General features: G+C 36.0%; 2 protein-coding genes across 5 annotated transcripts; one reads left to right on the top strand and one right to left on the bottom strand.

Annotated features, from left to right (window-relative positions):
• Positions 1-183: 183 nt before the first annotated feature.
• LOC114184311 (zinc finger C3H1 domain protein) lies at positions 184-18093 on the bottom strand. 4 transcript variants are annotated; one of them, XM_028071609.2, is made up of 10 exons: positions 17822-18093; positions 17239-17332; positions 16059-16955; positions 15472-15593; positions 14099-15035; positions 10718-11236; positions 9374-9699; positions 3615-3701; positions 3407-3532; positions 184-2746 (listed from the first exon to the last, which is right to left on the bottom strand). In XM_028071609.2, the coding sequence occupies exons 1-10, from the start codon at positions 17951-17953 to the stop codon at positions 959-961; spliced, it is 5028 nt and encodes a 1675-aa protein (XP_027927410.2). In that variant the 5' UTR covers positions 17954-18093; the 3' UTR covers positions 184-958. The 4 variants fall into 4 exon arrangements, with proteins under 4 accessions (XP_027927410.2, XP_027927407.2, XP_027927408.2 ...); XM_028071606.2 differs by having other exon boundaries at positions 14084-15035; positions 17822-18092; XM_028071607.2 differs by having other exon boundaries at positions 3615-3698; positions 14084-15035; positions 17822-18092.
• Positions 18094-20532: 2439 nt separating this feature from the next.
• LOC114184140 (THO complex subunit 4B-like) lies at positions 20533-22957 on the top strand. The gene is made up of 4 exons (XM_028071396.2): positions 20533-20791; positions 20884-21006; positions 21790-22034; positions 22349-22957. The coding sequence occupies exons 1-4, from the start codon at positions 20666-20668 to the stop codon at positions 22611-22613; spliced, it is 759 nt and encodes a 252-aa protein (XP_027927197.2). The 5' UTR covers positions 20533-20665; the 3' UTR covers positions 22614-22957.
• Positions 22958-23542: the final 585 nt, after the last annotated feature.

Here is a 23542-nt window from a genome sequence, read left to right as displayed (position 1 = left end):
ACACGAAACACTTAGTTTCCCAATTCTAGATTCTGGGGAAACAAAAGAGTTTCCTTCTTCCAAACACTCCCATAGTGAAAGAGACATGGTATTGTGGTGTCCCATGTATAACTGGGGTAGGAAGTAAAATACAATGAACTGTCAGGGAGAGAAGGAATATAAGGCAACAACAAGCACAAGACATAAGGTAATATTTTCTTTCATTCATCTATCAAGTAACAAGCTACAATCTTTCAAAAAAAGTATAAGTCTACAAAATTGGAATATCCAAAATATGATACCACTATGTCCAGCATAACAAGGTGGAAGAAAAATGATAGTAACTCAACTCCGACACTCTCTATTCAACACTATCGGATAAAACCTCATGTTGGTCACACCCAAATCGAGATTACGTTAAAGTTATTCGGTATTGCCAACACGAGATTTCACCTAATAATAATAAAATGTTAAAAGAAGTGTCCAAGAGTGAGTTACTAAGATTTCCCTGTGGTGGTGCAATGGCTATCATATGTGTGGATACAAAGTTGATTCTTGAGTGGAGGATTGGGTGTTTGGAGGATGGAGAAAGGACAAGATGTGCAAAAGTTGAAGTATGCTAATAACATCAATTTCATGAAAAATGGAAGCGAAGGGGATGGCAAAAAAGAAGGGGGGATGGCAAAAAAGAAGGGGAGATGGCAGAGGCAGAGAAGAGTCAGTATTCGTATTAAGTTCATCAGCATTACCTATACAATCTATTTGCCTGAACCTCAGAAGTCGCCACACATTCATACCTTATTTACCTTCCCGAACATCAAACTCCTGAAATTATTTCGTCACCAGGACCACTTTCTGTATGTGGAAAATATTCCACGATAGAAAAAATTATCTGCATCTAGAGACCTTGTCACAAATAAAGCAAAACTGGCATCTCATTTCCCATCAGCAATTATGTTGACCCTACCAAACCATACATTCAATCAGTTTCTAAATCTTTAGTACCAAGTTCAATACCCCTTTTTTTTGCCGCATCAACAGCATCTTTTGCATCTCCACTGGTCATATATAGCTTATAGAAGTATTTCCACAACATGATAGAAAATGGATACACTGATAAAGCCCTTCTATAAAACCTGTCAAATATTGCATCAGTGCCCATAGCATTGTGCAAAAGCTCAGCAGCTTCCACCCAGATGTATTCTGGAGGTATTGGCATGGAATCCAAAATCGCATTTACCAGGGTTGAACAAGCCCAAAACAAAAGACTGGCTGTGTTAGAGTCGGAAGAATTGTATTGCTTGATCAATAGTTTGCACACAGTAATAGCTAATTGGAAGTTGTGAGGAACAACTCCCATAACCCCTTCAACAAAATCCACCAAATGTTTGGGGTCACTAATAGTTTGGGGTAAAAGAGATGAACCAAACCATGATTGAAGTGTCAAATATAGCAGAGAACAGTCTAATAAAACTGGACTTACTATGTTACTAATAAGATGCTGTAGTCTTGGCTTCTTGATGCTGTCAACAAATTTTCTTGTCAACACCTTGGGGACTAGCAATGCCTGGGAGGAAGCATCTGTATATAACTCCAAAATCTTCTTAATGGCACAATCAGGACCATCCTCCTTCAAGCTCAACTCATCATAAACCAGAAACATCACATATTTTCTCATACATTGCTCTAAACCTCCAAAACTAACAGTACTCTTTGCCTTGTCAAAAGCTAGGCATGCTGCTGTTTTATCATTCTGGAAAAAATTATAGAGAGACAAATTAAGAAATCCAAACATTGTATCTATTTGTTTATGATCAGTTCTGGAACTGTCTGAAACAAATTTTGAACCCATTCGGAATGAGCCACCAGAATTTCCCTCGACATCAATAGGTAGATCTTGTACTTGCTTAACAGATTGGAACCATCGAACTGTAATTTCTTTTGCAAGATCAGTTCTTTGATTGTAGAGAGCATTTTCAATATATTGATTCCAGATGCAATGTACACCAGGAACTTCCTTTGGCCATCTGTTAATGGCTTCCTCAAATCCCTCGAAACTATCAACCTGAATATTCTGTTTTTGTATTCGAGCTGATGCCAGCACCAATTCTAAGCATGACGGATACAGCTTAATGTATTTATCCAGCAAATCTCTTAAGCATTCTCTGCTATCAAGGGCAGCCATGCATCTCAGATGATTGAGAGCAAAAAGTTGAGCAGACCTGAGATTAACTTCACTTTTTCCAGATTCGTTATAGACAAAAGAATCAATAGATTCGACAGCTGTTTCTACAAGTTTAATAGCCATCACCTTGTCATCTTCAGATAAATTGACAAAGGGCCATTCAATATCTAGGAGATCTTTCTCAGATTCAAATTTCTGAACTACAGCATCAGGCAATCTCCTGTAAATAACTAAGTAAACACAACAAATCCAGAATACACATTTGTCAGAAACTGTTAAGCAATTGAGTATATCTGAGAGTGACAGATGATGATGCTCATTGGATTTTGTTGTTGTAGGGAATATTCCATAAGTTCTTTCAATGGCCTTCTCAACATTCCCTGAAATGTATAGGCAGTGTATCATCTGCAGAAACAGGTCCAATATGCATGCACTTTTGTGTATTTTGTCCTTGGGATCGGCAGATGCATGCTGACAGAGAACAGAAAGGGCAGTATCATAGGCAATCAATCGGTCATCAAGCTTTCCCTGACTATTGATATACATGAGCCACAGTACATAAGATTCTTCACAGAGCTTTACCTGGGAAACAACAGTTGAGTGTTTTCACAGCCCACATTCAATTCTCAAAAGGAAGAATTAACATGCTATCAGAAAGTTAAAATAGAATTGAAGTAGAGAGACCAAGAAAGATAACAAAAGGCTCATTCTTATCAAACAATATATGGAGACAAGCATTCCATTAAATTCTCTCTTATCTTCATGTACAAAAAGGCCAAAACTATAAAAAAAAAAAAAAGAAATACACGCAATAGCCCACCTTCCAAACAGGACTGTCTTAATTCAACCATTCACCCATCATTCCCTGAACGTACTTGCCAATAACTAGCTTTTTATAAAATGATAGACAGGTTCTAACAATCTTTAAAAATGATGGGCCAATATATTCAGGTGTATAACTAAAGTTCTTATTTGTAAAACGATGGAGACAATGTATTTTGGATTTGTATTTTTTCTTTTACATGGGAATGAAAGCAAATCAGAAAGACGCCATTATTTATCACACAAACCAAACCACGACCTCCCAGGAATCTGGATAATAAATAAAGTCTATGAGTAGATTTACTGAGTTTACCATCCATGGTAAATATGTTTTAAAAAATTCCCCATTCTCCTTTTGGAAGAAGGAAATATTCTCCAGGGAACAGACTACACAAAATTAGGAAGCAAAGAAAAACATACCGCACACAAGAACATGTCATCCTTATCATTTGGCTTCAAATTTCCATAATAAATGAGTAGATAAACAATCCAGAGAACCTCAGATGTTGGATCATTTTCCAGTGCTTTTGACAGTACAGATAGGGCCTGAAAAATCCAAATTTTGAGATGGAAATACGTGGACAAATTGAACACTAACCACCAACACAGTCCAAAATACAGCAGTTACCTTCCTTACACCCTGGACTTTATTAATTTCATGGTTGAGAATAAGAAGAGCCATCTCAACAGCTTGTTCACTATCAGCCATAGCCTGCTTAATTTGGTTTTAAGTATGCAATAAATAAATGGAAATTTAGTATGCATAAAGGAATACGAGGAGTCCATAAATTTGAACTAAGGTATCAAAACCAGATTAACCAATGTGTTGATATCAGGGAAATCGTAAAATACACATCATAGCCAATAAGTGACAAAGGGAGCTCTCAATAAAACTGGAGGGGTCTATTTCCTTTTAAAAAATAAATACCTTTTCACTCCAAGTTCTGAAATTAATTATTTAAAGTTCTAAGAGATATAATCATGACTAGAAAGAAACTCTTTGATTAGTTCATCAAGCTACACAAACAGCACACATATAATAGATGTACATGCACTGACAAGCAAAATATATGAATGTAAGTGACACTGTACAGAAGCACTACACAGACATGCAAAGACCGGTTATTTTCACCATGTAACCTAGAATCCACAGTGTAGATACTTTGAATTTACTAGAACAAAAGGAAGTGTTCTTGGAATAATACAGAAGATTAAAATTTTATCTTATTTTTCAATTAGGTCCCTCGATAGGCACAATAAAACTATTGAAATGTAATGTTCTTTTATTATCATGTATGGGATCCCTTCTTTAGGGTTAGGGTTAGGACTGATGACTCTTTGTATTCTGCCTATTTTTTCTTATATAAACAATGGTAAAACAGTAACAGTGATAGTTTTTCACTGTTTCATTTTCTCTAAACCTCTTCAAGTTGATATCAGAGCCAGAGCCAAAACATCTTCTCTGGTTCCTCTTCACTGTTTGTCACAGTGACTGTCGCCGTCCGCCGCTTGTCCGCCGTCTTCCGCCACCGTCCGCCGTCGCCGCCGGCGTGTCTACTCCGGCGAAGTCAGGGTTAGGTGCGCCTCGAGAAGCGCAACCCATCCCCGCAAGTCACGTCCCCGGAATCCTCCGCACGCTCCGCCACGCGCCGCCACTCTCCGGCGGCCTTCAAGCGCGTGTTCACCACGCGCCGCCTTCCCGGCACCGGATTCGCAACGCACCACTGTCGTTCGACTCGCCGGAGCCTCCTGGATCTATTTGTGCTCTTGTTTCTCTGTTTTGGTGGCCATAGCTTGTACCTAGGGTTTCTTCTCAAAAGTTAAGTTTTTTTTAATGGCTTCTACGGCTGCTGGAATGGCTCCCTCTGTCAGCTACTCCTATTATTACTTCTGCAAAACTGAACTGGAAAAATTACTCCTCTTGGTCAGCTTCGGTGGAGTTGTGGTTTCTTGGTCAAGGCTATCATGATCATCTTGAAAAAGAGGTCTCTACTATTTCAGAGGAAGAGAAACCTAAGTGGCAGAAATTGGATTTTCAGTTGTGTGCTGTTTTATGGCAATCGGTTGAGCAAGGGGTCTTAGACATTTTGAGACCTTACAAGACATGCTTCTCTTTTTGGAAAAGGGCACAAGACATTTTTGCTAACGACATTCAGCGCCTCTTTGATGCAACTCAAAGAGTAGCCTCACTCAAGCAAATCAATCATGATATGGTTTCTCATATAGGAAAGGCTAGGGCTGCGGTAGAAGAATTGAAGAGTTTTTTTGTGGCTGATTCATTAGACGATATCAATATAAAACTTGATAAGTTTTACATGGTCTTAATTTTGAGGAGCCTGCACTCGAGTTTTGATCATGTGCGTGATCAAGTTTTAGCTGGTGATCAAATTCCTTCAATGGACAACTTAGTTACTAGACTTCTTCGTGTACCTACCTTGGTCAAAGATGAAAGTTCAATTGATGATTTTGAAACATCAGCAATGGTAGCACCACGAGGAAGAGGAGGAGGTCGGAGCAACCGTGGAGGACGTGGTGGTCGAAGTGGGCGTCCTCAATGCTCATATTGTAATAGAATGGGCCATACCCAAGACAAGTGTTATTCCTTACATGGTTTTCCTGATAAAGCTGCTCATGTGTCCAAGTCTGATCATTCAGAATCTAGATTTTCTGATGAAGAGTACCAAGAATTTTTGAGGTACAAATCTGAGAAATCCAACAATCCTGGCCCATCCTCTTCAATGTCAACTGCATGCATTTCTCAATCAGTGGAAGGTCTTAGTCCATGGATTCTTGATTCAGGTGCCTCTGATCATGTCTCTGGTAACATTTCCTCATTTTCCTCCATATCCTCTCCCAAAATTCCTCATTTTATTACTGTCGCAAGTGGATCCAAAGTGGCATCTCAAGGAATTGGCAAAGTTTCTTTATCTCCTTCACTAAATTTAAATTCTGTTTTGTACATTCCTCATTGTCCTTACAATTTAATCTCCTTGAGTCAATTGACTCGTTCCTTAAATTGTTCTGTAACCTTTACTGCTAATTCCTTTGCTATATAGGAACATGGTACGGGTCGTCTTGATTGGAGAAGGACATGAGTCACGGGGACTTTATTTCCTAAAACCAAGCTCCTCGGTATCTTGTTTTGCAACTTCATCCCCAAAACTTTTGCATGATCGTTTGGGTCACCCAAGTTTGTTTAAGTTGAAGTTGATGGTTCCAAGTCTCAAACACATTCAAGCCTTAGATTGTGAATCGTGTCAGTTAGGAAAGCATGTTAGATCTTCCTTTCCTAGAAAGTCTGAGACACGATGTAATTTTGCTTTTTCTACTATTCATTCTGATGTTTGGGGACCAAGTCGTGTCACTTCTTTTGGTTTTAACTATTTTGTAATGTTCATTGATGAATTCTCTCATTGTACTTGGGTTTATCTAATGAAAGAAAGATCTGAACTTTTATCCTTATTTGTGTCCTTCTTTAATGAAATTAAGAACCAATTTGGGAAGACAATTAAAATTCTCAGAAGTGATAATGCTAAGGAATATTTTTCTGCTGCGTTTTCCTCATTTTTATCTTCCCATGGAATTTTACATCAGTCCACATGTCCTCACACTCCACAACAAAATGGCATAGCCGAAAGAAAGAATAGACACCTTATCGAAACTGCACGCTCTCTAATGTTGAATACTAATGTTCCTGTTCATCATTGGGGAGATGCAGTCCTCACTGCTTGTTTTCTAATCAATAGGATGCCTTCTTCTTCTATTGAAAATAAAGTTCCTCACTCGATAATTTTTCCAAATGATCCTTTGTATCGTGTCTCTCCACGTGTGTTTGGATGTACTTGTTTTGTTCATAATGTCTCTCCAGGTCTTGATAAACTTTCTGCAAAGGCTATTAAGTGTGTCTTTTTGGGATATTCTCGCCTTCAGAAAGGGTATAAATGTTATTCTCCCTCAACCAAAAGGTATTATATGTCTGCTGATGTTACGCTCTTTGAGGACACACCTTTTTTCTTGTCCTCCATGGAGGAGAGTTCATCTGTTCAACAGGTCCTTCCTTTACCATCCTGTGATCCCTTGGTCATTCCTGAAACTCAACCTCCCACTCAGAATGACAATGACATTGTTCAACCACCTCTTCTCACATATCAGCGTCGCACTCCAAGGACTCCTTCCTTGCCTGAAGACCCCTTGGACTCAAATCCTTCTCCACCAGATTCTCGAATCATGGATCCTTCATCCTCTTCGTCTTCTCTTGACTCCGATCATCCTTGGCCTATTGCCCTTCGAAAAGGTATTCGCTCTACTCGTAATCCACATCCTATTTATAATTTTTTGAGTTATCATCGTTTGTCTCCTCCATATTTCTCTTTTGTTTCCTCCTTGTCTACCATTAAGGTTCCTAAGACTGTTGATGAGGCACTTGGTCATCCTGGATGGCGACAAGCCATGATTGATGAAATGCAGGCACTTGAACACAGTGGGACTTGGGAACTTGTCTCTCTTTCTCCTGGTAAGAAGCCTGTGGGCTGTAGATGGGTCTATGCTATTAAGGTTGGTCCTAATGGTGCTGTAGATCGACTCAAAGCCCATCTCGTAGCTAAGGGGTATACTCAGGTTTATGGCCTTGACTACTGTGATACTTTTTCTCCTGTGGCTAAAACCAGTTCTGTTCGTCTTTTCCTTGCTATGGCTGCCATTCGCCAATGGCCTCTGTATCAGTTGGACATTAAAAATGCCTTTCTTCATGGTGATCTGGAAGAGGAGATATACATGGAGCAACCTCCTGGGTTTGTTGCTCAGGGGGAGTCTGGGTTAGTTTGTAAGTTACATCGTTCTCTCTATGGCTTGAAGCAATCTCCTCGAGCTTGGTTTGGTAAATTTAGTCATGTTGTGCAGAATTTTGGATTGAAACATTGTGAAGCGGATCATTCAGTATTTTATGGTCATACTTCTCCTGACAAATGTGTTTATCTTATGGTTTATGTTGATGATATTGTTATCACAGGAAATGATATCACTAGAATTGCTCAATTGAAGAACCATTTGTTTAGCCACTTTCAGACCAAAGACCTGGGTCGTCTTAAATATTTCCTTGGCATTGAAGTGGCACAATCAAAAGAAGGTGTCATCATTGCACAGAGAAAATATGCTCTTGATATTTTGGAGGAAACAGGCCTGACAAATTGCAAGCCCATTGATAGCCCTATGGACTCAAATCAAAAGTTAACAAGAGATCAAGGTGAACTTTTCTCAGATCCAGAGAGATATAGAAGGTTGGTTGGAAAACTCATCTACCTTACTATAACAAGACCTGATCTTTCTTATCCAGTAGGAGTTGTAAGTCAATTTATGCAAAATCCCCACATTGATCATTGGAATGCTGTGATTCGCATTCTCAGATATGTGAAAGGGAACCCAGGACAAGGATTGTTGTATGAGAACAAGGGAAGTACTCAAGTTGTAGCATATTGTGATGCAGATTGGGCTGGTTGTCCAATTGATAGAAGATCTACCACAGGGTATTGTGTATTCCTTGGAGGGAACCTTGTTTCTTGGAAAAGTAAGAAACAAAGTGTTGTTGCTCGATCTAGTGCAGAGGCGGAATATCGATCTATGGCTCTAGCTACATGTGAACTAGTGTGGATTAAACAACTCCTTCAAGAGTTGAAATTTTGTGAAAATGAGCAGATGAAGTTATGTTGTGACAATCAAGCAGCCCTTCACATTGCCTCCAATCCGGTGTTTCATGAGAGAACAAAGCATATAGAAATTGATTGTCATTTTGTTAGAGAGAAATTACTATCCAAGGATCTTGTTACTGAGTTTGTCGGCTCTAATGAACAACTTGCAGACATTCTAACTAAATCTTTAAGAGGCCTAGAATTCAATTTATATGTTCCAAGCTTGGAGCATATGATCTATATGCTCCAGCTTGAGGGGGAGTGTTGAAATGTAATGTTCTTTTATTATCATGTATGGGATCCCTTCTTTAAGGTTAGGGTTAGGACTGATGACTCTTTGTATTCTGCCTATTTTTTCTTATATAAACAATGGTAAAACAGTAACAGTGATAGTTTTTCACTGTTTCATTTTCTCTAAACCTCTTCAAGTAAAACTTATCGGCAAGTATGCATTTTTCTAAGTGTTTCAATAAACCACCACACATAACCAAATCAAATCCTAAAAAAGATTCTATAAAACCAAAATACAATCATAAAAAATCAAAACATAATTACAGTTGACCCATTTTGCTCACTTCTGCATCTGAGTGATAACCTTGGAGTCTTAGACTGAAACATAATTAAAGAGATAATAATAGAAAACCAATAGAAGTGTAATAAACAATAAATAGATAAATAAATAAATTAGTTAAAAGCAACAAACCCCAGATCCACTTCTCCAATGAAAAGATGACAATTGTTTGTTCCATGCACCATGGACCTCTATGCGTTCATTACCACCATGCAGTAACGGACCATCCACAGGTAGACCATTTCCAAGCAGACTTGAAGTAGCTAAAGTAAGGGCGAAATGTTTCTGCCAGCATTGAGCATTTCTATGTGCCACAACAGGTTTATATGCAAATTGGTCTGCTTTCAATGTATCTAAACCAACAAGGTAAGTTGGTAAAATTGTAGCTTTGTGAAACTTGGGAACTTTAGCCACACCATTACAATTCTGTTGATGCAATGGTAATCTCCCCTGACAATCTACGACAATAGTCTATCAGTCTTCAGAAAAGCAATCTAAAAATAATAATTCTGATTTTGTAATTAAAATTCCATTTATTAATATTCACAACTGCTCATAGTTAATAGTCAAATCAATACACTACATATTTCTAGATTTTCCAATACTGTGTGGTTCACCATTGATGAAGAGTAAAGAAACCATTTTCATGTGTCAATAATGAATTTCAGTAGTTTAATCTGAAATCTGAATTACGAGGATTCGCTCCTTCCTTAAATATGTCTGAAGGAAAATATTAAATGCCTATAAAACAGTGCCATTAGAGTGAGTTATCAAGTCATAGGATATTGAAATGTGTTATTCATAAAAAAGTTTATATACAACATTTTTTTACTTTATCTCTATAACATCACATCTCATATTTCCTTTCCGTCTCATTGATGTAATTGTGTTGTACAAGTAGCATTTTTTAGATATTTTAGAGACTTAAAAGTCTTTCGTTATTTTGTTTGTTATTCATCTAAATTTATTGCATTTTTTCTTTCTTAAGTCATATTTTAAAGAAAAGTATGCCTTTTTTGTCTGTCATTTTAAAATCCAAGCTGACATTAATTACCATTTTCTAGTTGCACCCTTATCAAAAAAGATAAAAATAATAGTGTATGAAATGTCAAAGTAAAAAAAAATAATAATAAGAAACTACAAATAACTCTAATAAAAATGAAATTAATTAATTTTCCTAATACATGCTACATCCAATGGAAAAATGGCTTAACCCGAGCCAGACTAAAGTTCCCTAATAATTGAACAATTATAACCCAAAAACAAGATAGTTCAAACAATATACAATAAGCTTTATTGAACATGCATTTTATTACATAGTATTGTTGTTCACTGACCTACTTATATCATATGTACAAAAGTTCAGCTTATGAAAGCACCCAAAGAATACTAAAAGAATACCACATGGCAATTTTCAAAATTAGCAAGGACGAAGACAAGACAAATCGATTTGAAAACAACAACTAATCTTTATACCTGTATTATTAGAATCAGTGTGCTGAATGTTTTCAACACCATAGTCCTTAGCATGTTGCCAGGGACATTCATCATTGTTGCATTTTCCTCGCAGCTCATACATGCAAAGTGGCCAAAATGGATCAACTGCAGCACTGTTGCCATAGGAGCTGTCATCTGAGAGTAAGTTTCCAATATTGACAGGCATTGATATTGCTAGAACATTGGTACACTTTCTTTCATGAGAACTGAGGGAAGTAGCATTTTCATTTGGACCATCACTAGCATTAATAAAAAAGTTTTTACTCTGTAATTGATTTGTATTGAATGGAAACATTCCTCTCAGCTTACTGAATGCACTCCTAAAAATTAAAGGTTGGATGTCTAATGTATTTGTAGTCAGGTAACCTTCACAAGGCATATCTCCTTGAACTCTTGAACCAATGATGTGGTTGACAATCAAAGAATTTCCACCAATGTTTGGCTGACTTTGATTCTCTCTCATGTCTACAGAGACGCTCCTATCATGATTCCCAATGCCTAAATTTATTGAACAGAATATTCAATACAAGAGATAAACATGCAAGTTCATAAAAAAACAAGATATGTGCTAAAACGGCCAGTCATTTGGAGAAATTTCAGTCACTCAATCATAGGCCATGATTTCGAAGTAAAATCATAAAAACTGAGCAACCAGATAGTTAGCATATATTTGCCTACAGCAGGCACCTTATGAAAAATTTGTATGCACAACCGAAAGGATAACATGAATTCAATAAAGGAAATTAACTGTACTCAAAACCAACAGTGAATGATACGAAAACCTTATCATTAAATACATAACAGATACTCTAAGAACATTTACTCAAAATACCCAACAAAAGACAAATCATAGTAAAATATATGCATTAAAAACAGCATTCATATTAAACTGATTTGAAGAGAAGACCTACATCAACAACTATAAAAGCATAGAAACTACAATTTCTGTTTTTTAAGGCATTAAAAGTTGATACAATCACAATAATACAAAATATTCAGCGCCAAAGATATTCATGTTAGAAAAGTTAAGGCTTAATTAGTCCGAACATACCCAGTTTTAAGTTTGTTTCAATTTAGTATCCAATTTTGAAATTGTGCATCAATGTAGTACTCTCTGTTAATTTTTCGCAAACACCATTAATAGTGTGCCACGTGTTAGCCTTTGGTTTTTTTTAATTTAAAAAAAATTGCCACGTGTCAAATCCTTGGCATTGTCAATGCCATGTGGCAAGGTACCTGTCAAGTGTCATTGTTCCAATCTTCGATCTCCATTTTTTTTTCGAGTGAACAGTACCCACGACCATTGTGTGTCCCTTTTTTTTTTGTATCCCAGCATCCCTTTCCTCCTATGACCACTGTGACTAGACTTGCCTTCTTTCGGTGACCATCGTGCTTTGTTCGCCGCTGCACAACCTGTTTCTAGCGTGTGCGTTTCATGCACCCATCTCCAACTACGTTTTTCTCCCGGCCCTGGCATGACCCACTTGCCGGCCGCCCTCTTCCTCCTTCTTCACACCCAGGATTCCCTTTTTAGCATCATTTCAAGTTCATTTCTCAAGCTTATGAAAGCTCACACTCAAGTACCCCTCTGCGGTGACTTTTACCATTGATCTATTGATTCCATGTCAAAAACTGATCGGGATGAGCAACTATAGCTCTTCGGCTGCTGCTGTCTAGCTGTGGTTTCAGTGTCAAGGCTATGCCGGCCACTTGACCAAACAGGCTAAAGACATTCCACCCAATGATCAGTAATTCGTAGTTATTATAATGTAGCATATGTAAACTGTATAATTCATGTGCTCTTATCTATCGCCCTCTCGCTTGTCACTTCTCTATTTCTTAGAGTGTATAATTCATGTGCTCTTATCTATCGCCCTCTCGCTTGTCACTTCTCTATTTCTTAGAGATAAGACTGTTAAGTCCTGTATTAGTCATCACACGTGTCTATTTGTTTCAATTTAGTACCCATATATGTTTATTTGTTTCAATTATGCCCCGCTCTATTTGTTTGAATTTTGTTCAAATATTTTTTTTTTCAAAATAAAGAAATATTGTCTCTCTTTTAAGATAAAATTTCTTATTTATATAAATGTTATATTGATATTTGTTACTAAAGATGACTTATAAAATTAAGTATTGAAATTTATATTTAAGTTAATGTAAAAGTCTTAATATAAATTTCAATATTTAATTTTATAAGTCATTTTTAGTAACAAATATCAATATAACATTGATATAAATAATAAATTTAGTCTTAAAGAGAGACAATATTTCTCTATCTTGAAAAAAAAAATATTCGAACAAAATTAAAACAAATAGAGCGAGACTAAATTGAAACAAATAAACATATATGGGAACTAAATTGAAACAAATAGACACATGTGGAGACTAACACAGGACTTAGCAGTCGTATCTATATAAGAAATAGAGAAGTGACAAGCGAGAGGGCGATAGATAAGAGCACATGAATTATACAGTTTACATATGCTCCATTACAATAACTACGGACTACTGATAAGTAGTAACACCAACACAGAACTTAATAGTCATATCTATATAAGAAAAGCATCACACCACAACAAGTTGCATCCATTGGACTTGATCATTGCGGGGAATGTCTTTAGCCTGTTTGGTCAAGTGGTCGGCATAGCCTTGACCCTGAAACCACAGCTGGGCAGCAGCAGCCGAAGAGCTATAGTTGCTCATCTCGATTAATTTTTGACATGGAATCAATAGATCAATGGTAAAAGTCACCGCAGAGGGCATACTTGAGTGTGAGCTTTCATAAGCTATGGAAAATGAACCTGAAATGAGGCTAAAAAGGGAATCCTGGGTGAGAGGAAGAAGGAAGAGGGCGGCTGGCAAGTGGGTCATGCCAGAGACGGGAGAAAAACGTTGTTGGAGATGGGTGCATGAAACGCACACACCAAAAATAGGTTGCGCATGTGGGTGCGTGTGGCGGCAGATCGCAGCGGCGAACAAAGCACGGTGGTCACCGAAGGAAGGCAAGTCTAGTCACAGTGATCAGGGGAGGAAAGGGACACTGGGATACAAAAAAAAGGGACACACAATGGCCGTGGACACTGTTCACCCGAAAAAAAAATGGAGATCAAAGATTGGAACCCTAAACTATTAATACCATAAAGAAATGTATATTTGCTGAATGTATTGTGTGTCTAATTCAAACCACATAATATGTATTTATACTAATTTACAGAATCTACTATAATAAATTTCCACCTAATAATTAGGAATCAATTATCCTAATTTCCTAGAATATGCAACAGTTAATTTCCTACAAATCTGCAATAGCTGATTACATTCTAACATAAGTAAGAGAAATACCTTTAAGATCGTTACCTTCTGCCCTAGAGTGTGGAACAACTGTTTGAAGCACCTTTGTTTTCTCATTTCCAACCTCATTTTCAGCTCCTCGTTCAGCAACAGGCTCTACATCATTACACGAATTGCTTCTCTGCTTAGCTCTTGTCCCAAATCGTGCAAATAATTCAGATCTTAATTTTGCTTCAAGAAGCAAGGAATCCTGAGGATTATCACTACATAAAATTGCATTTGATGTTGTATCTCTGTCCACTAATTTGGATACAGAGTCTTCTTTCCTAAAATAGTCAGCATCACGATGATGATTACAAACATGTCCAGATGGAGAGCTCTCTTCATTTTCATTAGCTGATGTACCTAATTCATCCGAAGGAGAATAAACTTCATCTGCTGCATAATTATCCCTTTGAGGCAACGGCTCTGATGTACTGGCATCTGGTTCACCAAAAGGTTCGGACACTAAATTTGCTCTAGTCGCATGGTGTTTGGTTATATTGGAATGCCTACTATTGATTCCTCGGTTATTAGAATCAAAACTGGGATTATTAATATCATTATCCTCAGCCAGCCTCTGACAGCTTGATGTGGGTATTTCATATCCAAGTCTCGGTAGGTAATCCAACTCTATATCAGGATGTTGGTGCTGCCCTGAAGGCCAAGATAAGCCAGAACTGCTTAAAATTAAAGATCGTAACTTGGCTGAATACAATTCCCTTTTATGATAAAGATTGGTGCATCGTGTATTAGCCTCAAGCAAAGACCTCTGAGCTTTAAGATAAGCTTTGAGAGCATTTCTTTCTTCAATTTCACATTTGTGCCTGTACTCTTGAGCTTCCTCTAGTTCCTTATCTATCAATTCTTCCATACCAAAAAATGACTGTAAATCTAGATTGCTGTGCTCTGAGGCATTTACATTGCCATTATGATTCAAAAGAACTGCATTGTTCAATGCTTCCTACATGAGAGAGGAGAAGAGAGAGTCAAACAAGATGAAAAACACAGGAGACTATAATGTCATACATATCATAGGCCTCTTTTTCTCAATTTTTTGAATACCAGAAATTTATTCAGGGAGGAACATGATGCATAAACAAACCCTACACTATTCGGTGGTATTGTTAAAGACAACAGAATCACAATATAGAAAAATTCAGAATTAGATTAGAAACATTGCTGTCTTGTTGTAAAACGTTTAAGTTGGTTGATCTCATGACCTACTGGGACCTACGCTGTTCTAGGAAAAACAATAAAGAGGAATAAACTAGAAAGGTCAATACTTCACTCATAATAAAAAACAGAAAGTCAGATTATTACAAAGATCAAATGATGGAGTTTTCAGTGAAGTCACAAACTAGAAAGGAAAATGTCATGTAAAATAAACTAAAACTCACAAAATTTTTTAACACAGTATTTGAATTGCTATTTGCCGGCACTGCACTTTGGTTCAATGCAACACCAGGATTCACCAGCCTACTACTCTTCTCAGTTTGATTGGAACCATAATTGACATCACCTACACAGTATAATTAGACCATGAGAGATTACAAACAGAAAACAACTGAAACATGCTTGACTGTCTAGTGTTTGGGCTAGGTTGCCGTCAAGTGATTGGCTTTGTAATACTTACCCAAGTCATTTAAATCAATAGCCAAGTAGGATTAGACAGTAACACTCTACAAATTCACATGACATGGCAATACGATTTTATATTTTGACTAAATATGTGTGATATAGAAATTGCAATGGCACTTGGAAGCTATTTTGCTAAATATTGAGGCCAGAATCTAGACATATGATAATGAAAATACTGCATCATAAAAGCTAAAGGGTTGTTGAAAATATAAAAACAAAATGGGGAAACATTTGTTCAATTTTAGGTTAGGAATCTGATGCAGAGTACAAGTAGGTTGACTAAAACCCTCCTTCAATCTCTAAAATGCAGAATAGTACAGATGCCATATGAAGAACAAGTATTTACCATCGCTTGATCTACGAGGCATACTTTCTAATGGATTGTCAACATGATTGTCAGGTTGCCTTCGTGATATGCCAGACTTTGGCTCTGCTCTACATAATGGAATATCTTTTTGGTCCTGATCAACCTTGTTTCTTTCCTGAGGATAATAGTTTCCTAATGTTTCTGCTGGCAACAAAGATTTAACGGCTGGAATTTCTTGCTGACTATCAACAGCTTGAGAGACACCATTAGATGTGCTAAGTTTCACACGCTTCCTAGCTGGCTCTGTTGGCTCAAATTGTGCAGGTCCGGAGGAAACAGGAGTATTTTTTCTAGCCATTGACACTGACTTCTTTGGGTTCATGGCACTGTGGTCCCTATTCGAAACTGAAACACTCTCCTTATTTTGCTGGGCTGCCTTTAGCTTGAGCTCACTTTCCCGAATTGCAATCTGATGCCGCAAATCCTGAAGTTTATTGTCATTTGACACCAATCCTTGATCCAATCCTCGCACTAAATTTTTGTTCGATAGATTGAAATTTCTAGCCCTTGATCCTTGTACTGGTGGCATGGATCCAACACCCTTAGAATTAGATCCAGGGATTTTTGTCATTGATGAGACAAAGGTGCGACTTAAGGATGATCTCTTGGGCACTTCCTTGGGTAAACTTGTTTGCTTTAACTTGTTAGATTTTCCCAAGGTTGAGTTAGTCCTCTTTACACTGCTATCTAACCTGGATACATTACCTTTCGTTTCATGGTCACTACCACTGTCATCATCAGAGAAGCTTATCACAAGATTTTTATCAGTGCCGACATGACCAGTCCATGGAGAAGATTTAGGAAGTAATTGGTTCTTTTTTAAGCCCTTCTGCGTAGTTGGTTGTCTGGTAGTTTGCAACTGTACATTAGTGGAACCTGTAAAATATTGTCATAAAAGTTTCCAAGAAGAATTTTGGAAGATTATATGCACAGAAAATCAAGAGTAAATATCCTTGGTGCACAAAAAACCACCAAGAAGGTTTCCAAGAAGAATACATTGAAAAAGCCCATAAACCAGACCAGTACCCACGGGGAGTTCAAGATGACACCAAAAGAGAAGAATGAAGCTCTAAGTAGAAGAGACTGTATAAACCATTCAGATAACCAACAACATAAGGCTGATAGCACACTTCTTTAATAAAAAGTTAGCAAATCTCACCATCCTGAACGCCCAGTGTACTCTTTCGCACCAATGGGACAGAACCAGTCCCAACAACAGGGGTGGATTGCACATTAGAGCTTTCAAGGTTATCCTGGTGCACACGAATTACTCATTAAAAAAAACTAATAAAAGAAATGATAAATTTAAATTCGCAAGAAGTCAAGAAGTCAAGAACAACACATGCAATCAAAATTCTACACTCTTCCATTTTCGATATCAACTGTTTTATCCAAATTAAAACAAGAACAAATAAAGAAACACAAAACCCAACTCTGCATAGTTCTCAAACAGGAGAGAAACAGAACCGAGTAGTATTCTCCAGAAACTCAGATCTACAGCAACCTAGATAAACTCACTAACTAACAAAGACAAATTACCTAGTTCTGAATTCATAATAAAAAAGAATAAATAAATAAAATAGTGTGACTGAGAGACAAACAGAACAAATGGCGGGACTGAAGAATAAGAAGAAGAAGAAGAAGATAAGAAGAAGAAAGTCAACGATTGTACCATACGAAAAGAGAGAATTGGAGAATAGTGAAAAAAGAAGAAAAAGGTAGGGTTTGGTGAAGAAAAATACGTCGGCATCGTCGTCGGCGTCGGAAGAGAGTTCGCCCTCCTCTCTAGTTTTGGGAGGGAGCGTGGGAAGGTGTAGACTCTCCGCCGCCGCCGTGGTGATGGTGGAGGATCGGAGGTGAACCGCCTGGTCCATGGTGCGTGTGCGATTCTCTCTCTTGGTTTCTCTCTCTAGAAATGAAGAGTAGCGAAGAAAACTCAGAAAAGAGGGGAAAGGAAAAAGAAAACGATAGAACTCGGGGGCGGGGATTTGCAGAATCTGAAATGGCTATTATGTCCTCATTTTCGTTCGGTTTTTGCAGTTTGAGATCACGTCATTTTTTTTTTCATTTTTCATTTATTCTTTTCTTCTGTTTTATTTTCTGCTTACGCAAGTATCGTTTTTTTTTTTTTTTTCCAAAACAGATAGCATTAACCTAAATCCCAAAAATTCTCATATTAAATTTGATTTCTTCCTGATATTTTTTGTTTATCTAATTTGAACTTAAAATTTGAACCGACGTATGACCTGGTTTAGACGAGAACGGAGAAGTAAAATAATTTAGAGAAATATATAAATTGAATAAGATACTTTAATAATAATAATTATTATTATTATTAAGGTACATACATACGTCATATATTTTTTAAATTTATGTAATATTATATTAATAAATGATAATATAATATTATTAAATTAATATATAAAATAAATTATATTTATTAAAAATAAAATAAAATATATAAAAAGGGATGAGAGAATAATTATTGATAAATAAATAAAATTAAAAATAACAGTCAATTTTTAAAAATTTTATAAATAAATTATATTTTAAAAAGTAAAATTGATATTTTGAATAGCGGACACAAAAGAGTAAACTCTCTTTTACAAAAGATAAATACAAAAAAAATTACTTATACACAAATTTTAACTCATTATTTTAGTTTAAAAATATATTAAGTTGAAAAAATTTGATTATATTTGAAAAACAGATAGCTAATAGCTAAAACTAGTAAAGTAACTATTTTAATTTGAAAATGAAATATTATTTAAGGGATAAATTAAGAAAACCACTCACAGAAAAAATACGTATTAAGGATTTAAAATTTAAAAGATGTTTTTTAATTGGTTTTGAAAGGGATTACGATTTTTTGTTATTTAAGATTGGTCGAACAGTAAGACAAGAAGTTCCATATAAGGGGTTTATTCCTTCGTCTTCATAATTTCTTTCTATACTTTCATACTTTTCAAAATTATAATTTTACCCTCTTTTTGTTTTGAATATCAGGCGATTTAATTTGAAAATGTTTTCAAAATATACAATTTGGAATATAAAATATTATATTTCAAAATTATATAATCTATGTCTATTTTAAATTACACAATTTGATATTTAATTTTTTATATTTTGAATTATTCATAAATATAAAATAAAAAACGCATTTTGAAATTACACTAAGTTAAAATAAGCTCCATGTAGAATTGAAAAAGAATGAAGAAGATGGAGTGAAAATGGAGGAAAGTACAGAGACATGATAGTAAAAAAATGTTTGAAAGATGAAGGTAAATTTTCTTTCCATTTGCTTATAGAAATACAGGAAAAAGTATAAAGGTATATAATTTCGAAATTTTGAAAACTGAATTTGAGGTCCACTTAAGAAAATAAAAATAAAAAACCTGTCTCATTTTACACACTCACTACTCTTTTCTCCCTTATATTACTCAGATTTTTTAGCTTCCAATTTTGTAAAATAAACATAATTTTATTTTCTTTAAATTTAAATTAAAATGACATGGCGGTATAATTTCACCAAAGTACAAATTATCATGGTTGATAAGTTTATTAAGTTTTTATGGTAATTATCTTTTTATTTATCAGCTTATAATAATAACTCTCATTTGTTTTAAAAAATATCCGAAATAGTTTTTAATTAATTGAGAATATAGAAATATTTATATAGAAAGTATGTGAAAATTTAATTTCCCCCCGTAAATGTTAGTTTCGGGCATACATAAATTAATTACAATTTAAAGATCTCGTGAAATTTAAAGTTAGTTTTCTGTTTATTACATTTATATTTTTAAACAAACTGGTTATAGATAGTTCTAATTTTTAAATCAACCTTTCAAAATTAATTAAAAGTTTTACTATTTTTAAATAAACATTTTAAAATTAATCATTTTCAAAATGTTTTTACCTCAAAATAAAGAGCTGTTATAGACCATATTACTTGGAGTTTTTGTCTTTAACAAGAGTGCACATAGAAATGATCCTTCAATGTTTAATTTAATTGTCATTTGAGGTTAAGTCTGAACCATTAATCATTTTAAAGTTACAAAAAACATATTTTTTTAATTATTATATAATTAATAATTAATTTTGTGCTAAACTTATAATAATATGATTATTACAAAAGTTAGATAAATTTATCATACATGAAAATTTATGATGGCACGTGTCCAAATATCAGCGGGAATTGTATAAAGTACGGGTACAAAATATCACCACAGCACACACACATCTTCCTCGGGAACGGAGTCATTGGAGCCAAAATATCTTGGCGCATTAATAACCGTTTGATTAAAGATATTTTTTTTGACGGATGTTATCATGGACACGTGTTTTAAGTTGATTTATAGAGACAAAATAGGGACCGTTTGATTGTTATCAGACGACTCTAGATTGACGAACAAATGAATGCGTGGAATGGCGAATACACCGAACACGGATCCCTCGTTTCTTCTCCTTCTTGGTCTCACTCACACTGCACCATGTTCAAATATTCTGAGTAGCGCAAACACGCTTCACGGAGACACTGCACTCTTTCCAAAACCCTAAGTTCTCACTTTTATTTTTTTCCGACGAGAATGGTCGCCGGCATTGACATGTCACTCGACGACATTATAAGGAGCTCCGCCGAGGCGGCGGCGACTCGTCGGCGATTCACGTTTGTTCGCAACCCGGTCAGAGCGACGCCGTATCCCGTTCCGCGGGTGAGTTACGGTTTCATTTCGTTCTTTCAATGGTTCTTTGTTATTAACGAAGAAAAGAGAGTTTAGTGGTGACTCACCGTTTTGATTGTTAGGCAAGGCATCGCGGAATGATTCCAGAAATGGTTTTCGAAGATGACGGTGCCGCTATGATCGAAAGCGGAACCAAACTCTTGATATCTAACTTGGATCTTGGAGTTTCAAACGGTGATATGAAGGTTTTGTCACCATCTTCTACACAAGAAACTCTTTCGTGCTTTATTCGCTCCCTCCTTTGTTAATGTCTTCTTTTTAATGTTTTGTGATCCATTTTTCCTCGCACCTTTCTTGTGCTAGTAGATGTTATCATGATATTACAAATTTAGTTTTGGGTAAAACTTAGTTTAGACTATTCAATTTTGGGTCAAAATTGGTCGGGCTCCATGTCTTATGTTTTGTGAAGAGAGATGAAATTCCCAAATTGTCATGACAAAAACCATTGTCTTTAAAGCATCGGAACCAAGATAATTTGGACTGAAAATTGATGTACTCTATAATATTCATTGATTTTGATTCTTAGCGGTGCTTACTACATTTGTTTACTCTGCTTTCAACTTTTTGTACTTATTGGTGCCATAATTTTTTGCCTACCTTCAAGTGTGTAGCATGCTCAGAACTCTATATTACTGAAAATTTGCGTCTGTCATGTGAGAGGTGCAAAGAATGTTTCTACTTATTCTATTAAATGACATTTCTGCTGACAGCCCTTTCATTATGCTGGTTTATGAATTTGAAATTGAGGTACATCAAGGAGACATTACTGCAATATGGACCTATGACATGTACCCAAATCGCAGCTCGCTCAAACCTCTATTGCTACATGATACTCAAATGGCCTGTTTCAAACATATATAATTTTTCTGTCGTCGTAGAACTCTTCAAAAAATTGTGAATAGAGATACCCTTTGTTTTTTGATCTGCAAATACTGTAAATAATTGAAAATCAAGTATGACTTCTACAGCTGCTGTTCTCGGAAGAGGGTGAATTGAAAAGATGCTCCATTCATTATGATCAGAATGGGAGATCAAAGGGAACAGCAGAAGTTGTGTTTATGAGACACTCTGATGCTTTATCAGCCATCAAGAAATACAACAATATGAGGCTTGATGGAAAACCATTGCAAATTGAGCTCGTTGGAACTAGTAGTCCTGTTGTTGCGCCTCTTCATCAAAATAACTTATTGGGACCAAGTGCTTCACTTCTAAGGTGTGAAATTCTGATCCTTGATCATTTTAGCTTTTCAGTTCTATATATTATCTAGTCTGAACATTGCAGCTGCTCTCTGTTCATTTTAGATATTGAGTAAAATTAGAAATTTAAGTACATATTTTTTTTCTGAGTAGATGAATATTTGTAATAAATAAGGGGTAAACGTATGTGGGGTTTGGATCCACATTTCCTAACATGTTACCATGGTGATTCCATGTAATTGTGATTAGAATGGTCAGGTTTATTCCTGCATGTCCCTTTTCTTAAGTAACTTCTATTGATTGTAAGTTCCGTACTACGCTTTTTTGCAGCAAAGGAGAAAGAGTTGGGGGTAGGGGGTTCCACAATGACTTCGTACAGGGCTACATTCCAAGGGTCCATGGAGAAGAGAAGGGATATATTCGAAAGTTATATTTTACAGATCTTGGTCATGCTTTGGAGAGGCCTCACCGCGTTCCGATAGGCCACGCAAAAGTAAAGAACAATAATAGAAAAGTGACTGCTAAAGATCTTGACGATGACTTGGAGAGGTATCACCTAGAGGCTAAGCGGATAAAGCAACAACATGGAAAGTGAGATGATGATTGAATCGTATTATGCGCAAATGGGTCAGAAAAGCATCAGATATATAACACAATATTTTGTTGCAAAATCTTACCTCTGCTGTCTAGATTAGTTTGACGTTTGGACATATTTTTCGAAACACTACACACAGTTTGCTACGGGGCAGTTTGGAGTGACGAAATTAGAATTCAAACAAAATAGTATATCATCTTTCTTTGGATCCGTTGTATGCAGCGCAATATTTTGACCTGATTGAAACAAAGCCACAAAGATGAGAAGTAGGCTTAACTACCAGCATGTCTTGTAGAGCATCAAGATTTGAATTACCTAATTGCATACTCTTAGCTTTGGAAGGATTTCTCGATTTCATATGGCCTTTATTCAACCAACCTGTGAATCGTGTACCACTCGCACCAATCCATGTTAAAATAAGTCAAAATTATTGTATACTAAATTTTTCTTATGATATCTAGTTAAAGAAATGAAATTTTCTTTCAAGACACATGGTAATACAATTGGGCCTAGAGAGTAGTGTACTACACTATTCTTAAACCATGCTGAATGTTAAATGAATTAATAAACTAAGAATACGTTAATCTTGCTTTTATGAGACAAGGCTGAAAAATATCATGCAAGGCCAGGAAGTACTTGTCTTCTTGAGAAGTTAGACTGAGAAGTACTATGTAAAGCCAAAGATACTTCGGTACAATATTTATGTAACCAATCAAAAGATTATAAACATCTAAAATCAATCATCATAACTAAACAACAACTAAATCAAGATTAAAAATGACATAAATCTATCCCAAGGTTCTTTCAAGTAAAAGTCCATTAATAATAATTAATAATAGTATAAACAGATAACTATTCCAAGGTATTGGTCACGGATATTATCACTGAACCGTTGACTGAGAAGCAATTGTGAACCAAAAACTCACATA

The sequence above is a fragment of the Vigna unguiculata genome, chromosome 5, assembly GCF_037176805.1.
Source record: "Vigna unguiculata cultivar grain cowpea cultivar isolate G323 ecotype 2 chromosome 5, ASM3717680v1, whole genome shotgun sequence".
NCBI lineage: Eukaryota > Viridiplantae > Streptophyta > Magnoliopsida > Fabales > Fabaceae > Vigna > Vigna unguiculata.
The sequence above is the reverse complement of the archived record's forward strand: the minus strand, read 5'-3'. Positions and strand labels throughout refer to the sequence as shown.

Excerpts from the sequence above, each read along its gene's own strand:
- LOC114184311 (XM_028071606.2), bottom strand. The coding sequence starts at position 17,953 with ATGGACCAGGCGGTTCACCTCCGATCCTCCACCATCACCACGGCGGCG. Across the intron at positions 17,333-17,821 it reads ACGCCGACGACGATGCCGAC|GATAACCTTGAAAGCTCTAA; the intron begins GTATTTTTCTTC and ends CGTGTGCACCAG. Across the intron at positions 3,702-9,373 it reads ATTGGAGAAGTGGATCTGGG|CAGGCTATGGCTGATAGTGA; the intron begins GTTTGTTGCTTT and ends AACCAAATTAAG.
- LOC114184140 (XM_028071396.2), top strand. The coding sequence starts at position 20,666 with ATGGTCGCCGGCATTGACATGTCACTCGACGACATTATAAGGAGCTCC. Across the intron at positions 20,792-20,883 it reads CGCCGTATCCCGTTCCGCGG|GCAAGGCATCGCGGAATGAT; the intron begins GTGAGTTACGGT and ends TTTGATTGTTAG. Across the intron at positions 21,007-21,789 it reads TTTCAAACGGTGATATGAAG|CTGCTGTTCTCGGAAGAGGG; the intron begins GTTTTGTCACCA and ends TGACTTCTACAG.